This window comes from Argopecten irradians, unplaced genomic scaffold, assembly GCF_041381155.1.
Source record: "Argopecten irradians isolate NY unplaced genomic scaffold, Ai_NY scaffold_0017, whole genome shotgun sequence".
In the NCBI taxonomy this organism is placed as follows: Eukaryota; Metazoa; Mollusca; class Bivalvia; order Pectinida; family Pectinidae; genus Argopecten; species Argopecten irradians.
The window spans coordinates 671783-685721 of record NW_027187484.1 but is presented as its reverse complement, the minus strand read 5'-3'; the positions used below and the strand labels follow the sequence as shown (position 1 = coordinate 685721).

At 38.4% G+C, this 13939-nt stretch overlaps 1 protein-coding gene across 1 annotated transcript; it reads right to left on the bottom strand.

Moving 5' to 3' along the window:
• Positions 1–1870: 1870 nt before the first annotated feature.
• Positions 1871–12359, bottom strand: LOC138311314 (uncharacterized). Its single transcript, XM_069252743.1, has 5 exons — positions 11439–12359; positions 10915–11024; positions 9122–9256; positions 8414–8589; positions 1871–3799 (listed from the first exon to the last, which is right to left on the bottom strand). The coding sequence occupies exons 1-5, from the start codon at positions 11758–11760 to the stop codon at positions 2953–2955; spliced, it is 1590 nt and encodes a 529-aa protein (XP_069108844.1). The 5' UTR covers positions 11761–12359; the 3' UTR covers positions 1871–2952.
• Positions 12360–13939: the final 1580 nt, after the last annotated feature.

The window sequence follows — 13939 nt, the reverse complement described above, 5'->3', positions numbered from 1 at the left end:
CCGCGTTAGCTTGCAGATTCCTATGTCTCGCTGCAATATTCAAAGGTACCAGTGAGTATGGACAATGGACGACATCAAATTCATTTTACAGTTTATTAATATTTAACATGTGTAAAGGCGACAACAAGAAAATACCCGCGTGGCTCAGTGGGAAGTACCGTGAAATGGACAGTTTTGCTGCTAATATTTTCACGTTTTCGCTATCAGAATTAACTCCTACCCATCAATGAAAGACCGAGCACGTGGCGCTACACACCGGGCCGATTATCGATAGTTTAACCTCCAATTTCACAAACACGGCAGCAACCTGCGTTCTCCGTCAAAGTCTCGGTTAATATAATTTCCGGAAAATATAGCAACGAAGCGCACCGCAGCTTCGTTACAGATCTTTTCTCTGCTTTTCAAGCTTTTACTACATATTACTACACATGAAATTTGAGAAAGATCCTTTGACTACTTTCTGAGATATATAACAGTAACAAACTTCAATTATCAAAATCCAAGATGGCTACCTGTCGGCCATCTTATTCACAGATTGGTCCTAAAATGCAATATGCACAACTAGACCCATAGAATGCACATACAATTTGAGACAGATCCCTTCAGTACATTCTTAGACATAGCGGAAAAAAACTTCAATTGTCAAAATCCAAGATGGCGTCCTGTTTGCCATCTTGTTCACCGATCGGTACCAAAATGCAATATGCATAACCAGGGACCTAGGGGAACCTACACATGAAATTTGAGACAGATCCCTTCAGTACTTTCTAAGAAATAGTGGTAACAAGCTTCAACTATCAAAATCCAAGATGGCGTCTTGTCGGCCATCTTGTTCATCGATCGGTCTGAAAATGCAATATGCACAACTTGACCCCTAGGGGAACCTGCACATGCAATTTGATACAGATCCCTTGAGTACTTTCTGAGAAATAGTGGTAACAAGCTCTAACTATCAAAATCCAAGATGGCCGCCTGTCGGCCATCTTGTTCATCAATTGGTCCCAAAATGCAATATGCATAACTAGGCCCCTAGGGGAACCTGCACATGCAATTTGAGACAGATCCCTTCAGTGCTTTCTGAGAAATAGCTGTAACAAACTTCAATTGTCAAAATCCAAGATGGCGGCCTGTCGGCCATCTTGTTTATCGATCGGTCCCAAAATGCAATATGCACAACTAGGGCCCTAGGCAAATCTGTACATGAATTTTAAGAAGAATTCTTTTGGTACTTTCTGAGAAATAGCGGTAAACAAACTTTAAACTATCAAAATCCAAGATGGCAGCCTGTCGGCCATCTTGTTCACCGATTGGTCCCAAAATGCAATATGCACAACTAGACCCCTAGGGGAACTTACATGTGAAATTTGAGAAAGATCCCTCCAATACATTCTGAGAAATAGCGGTAACAAACTTTAACTATCAAAATCCAAGATGGCTGCCTGGCGGCCATTTTGTTGACCGATTGGTCCCAAAATACAATATGCAAAACTAGGGCCCTAGGGGAGCCTACATATGAAATTTGAGAAACATCCCTTCAGCACTTTCTGAGAAATAGCGGTAACAAGAATTGTTAACGGACGGAAGGACGGACGACGGACCACGGACAAAAAGCGATTTGAATAGCCCACCATCTGTTGATGGTGGGCTAAAAATGCAGTCAAAATCAATTATCATGGCCGAATAATGTGCATGACAACTGTTTAACACTAAAGATATATATTTAAGTACAAGGTCAAAGTGTGTCACAAAAACAAACCAATACATTTTACAGTATTAATGCTTCATATGCAGATAACATTTTGTTTACTTGAGCCTATGTCACAGTATTGAAAGCAGTTTCCAAAATGTAATGTTAAATACTCACGTCATTTACAGAAATTCTCTGGAATTGGTCTGAAAATAGATTAATTCCCATTCATTAATTAACAAATTGCAACAAGAGATCCCAGAGGGATCTTGGCGCCCACCAAAGAATGATCTTTGTCTGACGATGGAAAGAGGGATCTTTTCCCTGCTTTTCAAACTTTTTCAAACACACTATATATAAAATTTGAGACAGATCGCTATAGTACTTTCTAAGAAATAGCGATAACAAACTTTAAGTATCAAAATCCAAGATGGCCGCCTGTCGGCCATCTTGTTAACCGATCGGTCCCAAAATGCAACATGCACAACTAGGGTCCTAGGGGAACCTGTATATGAAATTTGCGAAAGATACCTCCTGCACTTTTTGAGAAATAGCGGTAACAAACTTTAACTATCAAAATCCAAGATGGCCGTCTGTCGGCCATCTTGTTGACCGATTGGTCCCAAAATGCAATATGCACAACTAGGACCCTAGGGAAACCTATATATGAAATTTGAGAAAGATCCCTTATGCACTTTTTGAGAAATAGCGGTAACAAACTTTAAGTATCAAAATCCAAGATGGCCGCCTGTCGGCCATCTTGTTGACCGATCGGTCCCAAAATGCAATATGCACAACTAGGGTCCTAGGGGAACCTGTAAATGATTTGAGAAAGATCCCTTCTGCACTTTTTGAGAAATAGCGGTAACAAACTTTAACTATCAAAATCCAAGATGGCCGCCTGTCGGCCATCTTGTTGACCGATCGGTCCCAAAATCCAATATGCACAACTAGGGTCCTAGGGAAACCTACATATGAAATTTGATAAAGATCCCTTCAGTACTTTCTGAGAAATAGCGGTAACAAGAATTGTTAACGGACGGACGGACGGACGGAAGGACGGAAGGACGGACGGACGGACGGACGACGGACCACGGACGAAAGGCGATTTTAATAGCCCACCATCTGATGATGGTCGGCTAATAAAACTGGTACTGTTTGCAAATGCGCCAATATATTTCCCACGTTAGTAGACTGGAGTATATATTCTCGTTAATGGTTGGATTTTTACCAGATCCTAATCCTACTGTTAATGGCTGGCATTTTTATGTTATACAAAACATATCATATATGTGTATGTTGTCTTGAAAATATACTTTTAATGACTCCTTACGTTTGATTGTACGTTTCCTCTTGGCTCTTGTTGGCAGTTTCTTAAGAAGAGGTTCAGTGGACAATTTTCGTTTTTTGGATGGTCTCTTTGGAGGAATATTCTCCAACAGCAATGAACCATTGGCAGGGCAACCATCTCGGAGTTGCTCTGATGCAGAGGACAGATGTTTTCTTGCCTCTTCCATAGCCTGAACGGAATCAGCAATGTACGTGAGATTGTATAAATCTTTCAAGATTTCCCTGACCTTCCTGGCAGAGTCAGAAAGAGAAGGACCTTGCGGCTGCTGTGGCTCTGTGATGGTGTTATCTAGGTCTTTACAAGGTGCACATGCTGTTGTAGAATGCTCCACTTCTTGTATGTTAAAAAGTTGATCTTTCGGCAGCTTGACACAATCCTCATCAATGATAAAATGAGGATTGTTCATGTAGAAGTTTGTCAAAGAGTTCCATGTGATGTTATTGATGTGGCATATCAAAACACAGAAATGCTTACAGGGGAAATGTGTTTTCTTGAATGCCCTACAGTCACAAGATGGCATGGTGTGACTGGATTCATCACCTAGGTTAATACGATAGAAGTGAGACTGGCGGTTAGATGACTGCACTAGAAACTCTTTCTCAGTTACCATTGTGACCATGTCTGAAGTGATGTCCGAACATCTAACCGTTGCTTCACGAATATGTTGTACAAGGTATTTGGGCCGGTTATGAAGCTCTTTTGGAACAGAGCCTGATGGTTCCCTCCAACCAGCTGACATTGTGACATTGCTCTCCAGGTACCTGGGGAAAATGTAATTATTTACCAGTAAAAATTTGTTAAATTTGAAAATAAAGTGGATTGCATCACTGATTGAATCGAAATATCTCCCTTATATACAATAGAATGTAAACATCAAGAATGATATATAAATCATTTAAGTATTGGTTGTCATATTTCGACACGCATTGGGTGTTCTAGCATAGCCAATGCTAGTAACATTGGTATGTTACACACCAATGCATGTCAAATGTATGACAACCAATGCTTATATTTACATTTAAATACAGTCATTCCCACTATAACAAGAGATCCCAGAGGGATCTTGGCGCCCACCAAAGAATGATCTATATCTGACAAAGGAAAGATGGATCTTTTCTCTACTTTTTAAACTTTTTCAAACATACTACATATAAAATTTGAGACAGATCGCTTCAGTACCTTTTGAGAAATAGCGGTAACAAACTTCAACTATCAAAATCCAAGATGACTCCTTGGCGGCCATCTTGTTGATCAATCAGTCCCAAATCACAATATGCACAACTAGGGCCCTAGGGGAACCTACATGTGAAATTTGAGAAAGATCCATTCAATACTTTCTGAGAAATAGCGATAACAAACTTTGAATATCAAAATCCAAGATGGCTGCCTGGCAGCAATCTTGTTGACCGATCGGTCCCAAATCACAATATGCACAACTAGGGCCCTAGGGGAACCTACATATGAAATTTGAGACAGATCCCTTCAGTACTTTCTGAGAAATAGCAATAACAAACTTTGAATAACAAAATCCAAGATGGCTGTCTGGCGGCCATCTTGTTGACCGATCGGTCCCAAAATGCAATATGCACAACAAGGTCCCTAGGGAAACCTACATATGAAATTTGAGACAGATCCCTTCAGTACTATCTGAGAAAAAGCGATAACAAACTTTAACTATCAAAATCCAAGATGGCGGCCTGGCGGCCATCTTGTTCACCGATTGGTCCAAAAATGCAATATGCACAACTAGGGCCCTAGGGGAACCTACATATTAAATTTGAGAAAGATCCCTTCAGCACTTTTTGAGAATTAGAGGTTATTATATAACAATTTTGATATCGCACCATTTAACAGCCCGAGACCGCCATATCAGCCCAAGGGCCGCAGGCCCGATGGCTGATATCAGGTCAAGGGCTGATAAAGGGTGCGATATCAAAATTGACATATCATAACCTTTTTATCACACATTTTGGGAAAAAAAAAGAAAGAAATTTTAACAATTTAAATACACGTATTAAAATGTATTGATCAATGACCCAGGGGCGTAGGAAGCGGGGGGACAGGGGGGGCAACTGCCCCCCCCCCCCCATTCCCCAGGACGGGGGGGCAAACATGTCTTTTTGCCCCCCCATTTTCGCCGACTGAAATTTTCTAAAAATGCTTATTTGAAAGAAAAAAGGGTCCTCCTGCACATTTTTCGTACTTCATTCAAGAAAATTTTCCACTGTGCGGCGCATTTCCTAAAACGTTCAAGCACATAATGTCAAACCTTAAATAGTAAAAATTCAATACACACGAACTAGACTAAAAGGGATTATATGTACTATTTAAAAAAATGTCCCTTAAAAGATCAATTTGTTTATATGTCGAGACAATTAATTCATTTTTTTATGTTACACAACAATGTGCCGATGGTGTGAAGCCGGTATATTCAGATCAAGTAGGGTTGCATAATGTTATGGCGACAATTATCATTTCTAAATGCAGGTAGCTTTAAATTGAAAAATTACCATGTTAAGAACGCTTTATAATAATTACAAGAGATCCCAGAGGGATCTTGGCGCCCACCAATGAATGATCTATGTCTGACAATGGAAAGAGGGATCTTTTCCCTGCTTTTCAAACTTTTTCAAACACGACTACACATAAAATTTGAGACAGATCGCTGCAGCACTTTCTAAGAAATAGCTGGCAACAAACTTCAACAATGAAATCCAAGATGGCGGCCGTGTAGCCATCTTGTTGACCTATCAGTTACAAAATGCAATATGCACAACTAAGGCCCTAAGGGAACCTACATATAAAATTTGAGAGACATCCTTTCCGGCGGCGGGGGGGGGGGGGGGGGGGGGGGGGGGGGGTGGGGGGGGGGGAGGGGGGGGGGGGGGGGGGGGGGGGGTTACAAAATATTGAGGGCCTTTGCCCCCACATTACCTTTCATCATCCTACACAACTGTGACCGATATTCCACTGGTCATCATGTAGTCAATTTGATGTTGAAAACAGTGGGAAAACTTCATTACATGTACATGTAGATCTATATGTTTTTAACAAATACATAATCCCCCCCGTTAAATGAACGAGTTGAAACACAAAATTTTAAAGCAAAATTAACAAGAATCCTATTGAAGGCTAACTATATCACTTAAAACAAAATGATAATGTTCAACAAATTCCGGCAAAGCGAGGTTCATACTTTCAGAATGATCAGTTTACAACGGACAGCAGGAATTATGAATCCAAGATCGACGGGAAAATTAAACTACATCGTATTAAACTGTCTTAATTTATTCCTGTGTCTCTTCTTGTTGACAAACGCATGTCGTTGATTTATGTCGTTGATTTTATTTATACCGAATACATTCTTTTTTGTGTTATAATTATGTGAATTGCGATGCTTTGCGTTTTCGGCACAGTGGACATTTTAACTCATTTCAACCTGATCTTAGTTACAGACAATATCTCCAGTAAAATCAATATGAAATTTGATAACCATTTCTGATTTCTGATATCTTTCTCGAAAATACCGGTTATCCGAAGCTATTTTGAAATTGAAATTGTATCCGTTATTCAACTTATCGTCTGTAGGAATCTGAATGGAATCGGCAACTCTAAAATCCGGACTGAAAACCCCGGATGACGTGATTATCACCGGCCGATAAACTGATATCAAGCCCGGTCAGTGGTCCCAGGCTGATATCAAATTATGACGTCAAATGTGATATCAGCCGGGCGCTGCTATGACCGCACGGACAGCACTAGTATCGCATGGGGCAAAACGTTCATTATCAAAACAAACTGTGATAAATAGGATATCAAACCTTAACTATCAATCCAAGATGGCCACCTGGCTGCCATCCTTGTTTTTCCCCTATCAGCCACAAAAATCTGTATGGCCATCTTAACCTCCAGTGAAGTTTTGAACCTAGTAGTTTCAGCCCTTATCTGCCAAAATCAAAGATATGCCTTGCACAACTAGGGACCCTAAGGTAACCTCCATATGAAGTTTGAAAGAACAAAATCCCTCCAGTAGTTTCTCAAGAAATATCGATAACAAACTTCAACTGCCAAAAATCAAGATGGCTGCCTGCGGCCATCTTGTTTTTTCCGATCAGCCTCAAAATCTGTATGGGCAACAACTAGGGACTAAGGGTAACCTCCATTGAATTTTGAACAAAAATCCCATCAGTAGTTCTCAAGAAATAGTTGATAACAAACTTCAACTGCCAAAATCAAAGATGGCTGCCCGGCGGCCATCTTGTTTTTCCGATCAGCCCACAAAATCTGTAAGCTACATTATAATCAAATATGGACCAAGGGGACCCTCCATGTGAAGTTTTGAACAAAATCCCTGCAGTAGTTTTTTAAGAAATAGTGATAACAAGTATTGTTTACGGACATACCCGCCGGACGCCGTTGACTCCTGGCCTGCCGTACGCCGACGCTGTGACTACGGACGCCGAACTACGGCCACGTACGCCAGGGCAATTTGAATAGCCCCACCATCTGATGATGGTGGGCTAAATAGGAAAGGGTGGGCTAAAAAAATAAATTGTGAAAAATAAAAGTTATACGTTTTGTTTAGTGAAAAATATAATTTGATGAAACAGCCAATTATTGTAAATGTATAGTATCTATATGTATGATAGAAAAATGTACTGAAAATATTACCAAAATTATAGTAAATTTTAACCAATTCTTGTCGAATGACATGTCACAATCATGCCCTACAGGATACGAAATTGCTAAAAATCAACCCAGCCCTGTTAGAGAAAAATACATAGATATACATTTTTTTTTGAAAATTAAAAAAAAGAAATGATTTTTAGGTGTGGGATCTAATCTAAATAGTTATGAGTTTCTATGAACAGTGCAGAGGATAGATCTAGAGTGCTGCAAGTTGGAGAAGAACATATTAGAAATCATTAGTTGGATTTTATATAGGTCAATACACAATATTCAATTACCATGCATTGTGCTGACATAATGGAATTCGGGATATGCAGAGGAGAAATGATATTTACAATCATGCAATGAATATTAGTGTAATAATGTACCAGACACCAAAGCAAAGCTGACACCAACACCAAGCCACACAAAATACTTATACTTACATACCAATAAACATCAATAAATTTTGAGCCTGAATGTGAAGAAAGCAGTTTTGAAATTTATTTCATATTCTTATAAAATGATGAAAAACCACAGTTTTACCAATCAATAACAAAATAACTAATTTATTTTTTTTTAGAAATAATATGCAATGTTTTAAAGTTGATTTACACATGTCATCTTTGAAAATATTAAACCATATTTCAGTTATGTTCACTTAATGAATCAAATGTGTGAAATTTTATACTCATATCATAACATACTTGCGATAGGAATCCACAAAGAAGTCCTCCACGAGCAGAGTCATGAGGCTTGATACAGTCTTCATAGGGAGAGATGACAGGTATTCATATTTAAAAACCTCGTTCTGTGCCTCCACACCATTGTTGCTATTGACAACCAGAGTAAGTTCATCCCCTCGGTATGCCCAGACCCACATCTTCAAATTGATATCAACTGGAATAAATTGTTAAACAAGAAATGTTTGTAAAACCATCATAAAAAAAGCAAGTAGAATTCTACAAGACGCAACAGGACATCATTTCATATGTTTCATTTCATTTATATTGGAAACTATTGCCTTTATATAACCGGGTCATAGATCAAACAACTGCATTCCTTAATGTAATGTCTTGCAAAATGGAATGGCATTGCATGTCATTGTCTAGTGTTACAAATAGAGGATATTACATGAGTGGTTATTAATAGAAATGATAACTGAATTTTCTAAATTTTGTCTATATTTAAAAAAGACAGTAGAAATCTGATGTGACTTTTCCATTTGCTGTCAGACAATCATGCAAAGTCATATAAAGATTATGACGTTAAAACTTCCTATGATGTCATAATAGTGTCATTACAGATGTGTCTTACGATACTTATGACATGGTCGTATAACATGGCTATAGAAGGGCCAGTTATACGATAAATAGCAAATTAAATGTAATATGATTTGTAGATTTTTACTTTACCTTGTGTTTGTCATTTGCAAGCCACTGTCCATTGATGTAATTTTGTAGCTTTGGTTGGGTTTTCCAAACCTGGCTTTCATGAAGACGTGTCAAATTTTGTTGAAATTCATCTTCAGTGAAAGACTCTGCAACAGCCTGCAAAATAGCAAGGTCATTCGTTTAAACAAACTTTGTAGTCCTTCATGCCGACACATGACTGGCCCAATATCAGGACTCTGAACCTCGTAGTTATTCACAAGCTCAAAAGATTTTAGCCATATTAAACATAGCTGCAATATTGTAGCTCAAAAGACTTTTAGACAGAAAATGGTGTCGTCTTTAGAGCTACAATTGGTGCCTATTACTGCTAATGGAGCAAAGTAATGATTATACAAACCATTATAAAACTTGCATTTTATCATACTTTTTTGATATCGCTTACCTACTAGGGAATAAAACTGAACTATATAAAATATCAAATTCTCATCGATCATTATTTTTTTTTATATAATACATGTGAAGGTCTTTCTGAAGGGAATTTATACGGCAAGTCCACAAGCTGTCAATTTTATGTCTTGTGAGCGGTACTGTATATATTAAGAATGGTAGTTATGTTTGTTTTAGACAAAAATAATATGTAAATGCATGTATACGCTTAAAATAATTGGAAACCTACAAAAAAGTATAGAAAATTGTGCCCGAGTGATTTTCGAAGGCAGTGCTCCACTACGACACATAGGGACCAATTCGTACCCGGCCGAAAGGTATAGTAGGCCGGGTACGTATATTCGTTCTATATTAAACCATGTGAACTTGAATGGGGGTCAAGGTCATTCCGTTCAACAATTTTGGTAGCCCTTCATCCCAGCATGCTACAGGTCAAATATCAGTACCCTAGACCTTTCTGTTATTGAGAAGAAGTCTCTTATGACGACTGACGATGTATGATGAAGATAGGTCATTCTGAAGTCACATATGTAGATTTTTGTCTCTGCAAAATTATAGTATGAGTACAATGAGGGGGAAATATCATCATGACCAGGCCCCAGGATCATGAAACAGTCTTAGACTTAAGATTTTGCTTAGCCAATCAAGAATGATGTAACCTTTCATATATTTTTACGTATTATAGCTAAAATAAAGTTTGATGTGGTATAAAATGTACTTTTGATTATTTTATTTATGATAACATGAGGAACTATATTACATTTGGAAAACATTACATAATTTGCATAATGTAGTCACGATATGTAAAGTCGAGAAGCGTTCCGAGAGCAAAAATGAACATGGCGGTGACGGTTAAAGTAAGTGAGCTACACGATGTTTAAATGCAGTTTCTACAAAGTACGGGTCATGACATCTCCAAAGGAGATTGTGGATGAACACAGTTATGGGTACTGTTTACCACCACAAGCGTAGATTTTGTGATTTTGGCTTGGTTTTTGAGGTGCCCAATAGAGCCGAGACAACATTTCGACCGGACAGGGAATTGTCTACCTAGCATATTTTTCGTAAATTTCCCAATTCATCAAGCCATAACTTCGTCAATACTTGGCCAATTTTGTTCATCAAGCACTCAATGGAAAGATAAATTATTTCCCTTTAAGGTAAGATATCCGTCAATGTTGTATAGAACCCATTTATTAAAATAATCACGGTTTTAAAAAAAAATAGGTCTGTTTTTCTCGACCGCCGAGTTCATACCCTTGATACTATAATATATATATGTATACTCTTGGTTAAAAATTTTCGTGCCAGGTCCCTGTGCTTCAGATTGTTTCATGATCTTGGAGCCTGATGACCTAAAAACTTACGTTTAGAAGATTGGATGTCTGCTCCTGGCTAGTAACACCATGCTTTGATGCAATCAACCACCTGTGCCAAGCTTGTTTCCGATGGAAGTCACATATGTAGATTTTCGACTCTGCAAATTTATAGTACAATGAATGGGATATATCAGATACATTTCAGGTATACACGTATCAGGTACATGTATGATTTCAGCAATTCACTAATTCAGCTATATTGTACAGTTAAAGAATGGGTGTGAGGGATATAGCAAGTATATATATATTTGTATGGTCAATGTACATAGCTTTTATTAAAACACACATTTGGAATAAAAACAAATTCAACATCAACTGCTTTGCAGATTATTCAATTTGTTTCAAGAGCAACTCAATTCATCACGCCATGAAATCGACCAAAGCAAGATTCAATTCCTATATTTCAATTCAATACTAGCGCATTATGAAGATTGTCTGCAAAGCTCTGGAATCTATATAGACCCTAGATGCCATAGGAAGATAGTTTAATGCTTAAATAAGATATCACTTACCAGGGAACACACTGTGAATAGCATTGGCTTCTACCTCTGAGGAGTCTATCATAAATCCTTTACAGGTCCATGCTGAGTTGTTATCTTTGATGACTTGCAAAGCTTCAGCAACAGAGCTGGAGTCCTCCCTCTCGGTGATAAAAGCTCCCACAACACAAAACCCACCATTGGTCTGCACACAAAGGAAAAACAATGGCAAAGCATACTTAGTTGTTCTGTATGTGGCATCCAGATACACCAGCTCGTTTCCATATCTAGCAAGTAAATTTCTCTGCCATTTAGACTGGTAAATAACCAGGAGAGACTCTTCCTCATTGACCATAAGGCAACCATCATCCTCTTCAGAGTCGTCATCTATGACAGGGCGCTTTACAATGGAAGATTTACGAAAAGTCTACGAGTCATCAGGGTGGTCTTCTTGCCAGACATGTATTTTCTCGGCCAAGTCCTCCTGGTCTATCAGACTGTGTAGTGTTTTACGCCTCTGACGGTACATTATCTTCCTCAGATCCTCCCTGCTTGGATAAAACCTTCGGTTGATGGCTCTGGGCATCTCCCGCTCCCTGAACAGATCTTTGATGAATATCTTCAGGTGTCGGTGCATTTCTTTTGGGCTATAAACACCATCATTGACAAGCGTCCAGATTTTCCTGAGAACTCGTTCATCAATAGGAGACTTCAGATCAGCAGCCTGCAATACAGTGTATATCAGAGATAAAAAAAGCAATATGATGGGACAGATAAAAACATTTGGTGATTTTACATTTACTGTACTATAGCATTTTGAGTAGTTTTTTAAATGACAGAACCAGAATACATGTACATAATGTAGAGTGTCTATCTGGTTTTATATGTTGTGGTTTAGTGATTGACAACAGATAGGACCAGAATACAAGGTGTTGGGTGTATATCTGGTTGTATCTGTTGTGGTTTAGTAAATGACAACAGATAGGACCAGAATACAAGGTGTTGGGTGTATATCTGGTTGTATCTGTTGTGGTTTAGTAAATGACAACAGATAGGACCAGAATACAAGGTGTAGAGTGTATATCTGGTTGTATCTGTTGTGGTTTAGTAAATGACAACAGATAGGACCAGAATACAAGGTGTAGAGTGTATATCTGGTTGTATCTGTTGTGGTTTAGTAAATGACAACAGATAAGACCAGAATACAAGGTGTAGAGTGTATATCTGGTTGTATCTGTTGTGGTTTAGTAAATGACAACAGATAAGACCAGAATACAAGGTGTAGAGTGTATATCTGGTTGTATCTGTTGTGGTTTAGTAAATGACAACAGATAGGACCAGAATACAAGGTGTAGAGAGTATATCTGGTTGTATCTGTTGTGGTTTAGTAAATGACAACAGATAGGACCAGAATACAAGGTGTAGAGTGTATATCTGGTTGTATCTGTTGTGGTTTAGTAAATGACAACAGATAGGACCAGAATACAAGGTGTAGAGTGTATATCTGGTTGTATCTGTTGTGGTTTAGTAAATGACAACAGATAGGACCAGAATACAAGGTGTAGAGTGTATATCTGGTTGTATCTGTTGTGGTTTAGTAAATGACAACAGATAGGACCAGAATACAAGGTGTAGAGTGTATATCTGGTTGTATCTGTTGTGGTTTAGTAAATGACAACAGATAAGACCAGAATACAAGGTGTTGGGTGTATATCTGGTTGTATCTGTTGTGGTTTAGTAAATGACAACAGATCTAGATAGGACCAGAATACAAGGTGTAGAGTGTATATCTGGTTGTATCTGTTGTGGTTTAGTAAATGACAACAGATAGGACCAGAATACAAGGTGTAGAGTGTATATCTGGTTGTATCTGTTGTGGTTTAGTAAATGACAACAGATAGGACCAGAATACAAGGTGTAGAGTGTATATCTGGTTGTATCTGTTGTGGTTTAGTAAATGACAACAGATAGGACCAGAATACAAGGTGTAGAGTGTATATCTGGTTGTATCTGTTGTGGTTTAGTAAACGACAACAGATAGGACCAGAATACAAGGTGTAGAGTGTATATCTGGTTGTATCTGTTGTGGTTTAGTAAATGACAACAGATAGGACCAGAATACAAGGTGTAGAGTGTATATCTGGTTGTATCTGTTGTGGTTTAGTAAATGACAACAGATAGGACCAGAATACAAGGTGTAGAGTAGTATATCTGGTTGTATCTGTTGTGGTTTAGTAAATGACAACAGATAGGACCAGAATACAAGGTGTAGAGTGTATATCTGGTTGTATCTGTTGTGGTTTAGTAAACGACAACAGATAAGACCAGAATACAAGGTGTGTAGAGTGTATATCTGGTTGTATCTGTTGTGGTTTAGTAAATGACAACAGATAGGACCAGAATACAAGGTGTTGGGTGTATATCTGGTTGTATCTGTTGTGGTTTAGTAAATGACAACAGATAGGACCAGAATACAAGGTGTAGAGTGTATATCTGGTTGTATCTGTTGTGGTTTAGTAAATGACAACAGATAG

What these genes read in the sequence shown, in the direction of transcription:
- LOC138311314 (XM_069252743.1), bottom strand. Translation starts at nt 11,760, where the DNA reads ATGGTCAATGAGGAAGAGTCTCTCCTGGTTATTTACCAGTCTAAATGG. An exon ending in AGACATCCAATCTTCTAAAC is followed by an intron (nt 9,257 to 10,914) that starts GTAAGTTTTTAG and finishes GCTATTTTGCAG; the next exon opens with GCTGTTGCAGAGTCTTTCAC. An exon ending in TTGCAAATGACAAACACAAG is followed by an intron (nt 8,590 to 9,121) that starts GTAAAGTAAAAA and finishes ATCAATTTGAAG; the next exon opens with ATGTGGGTCTGGGCATACCG.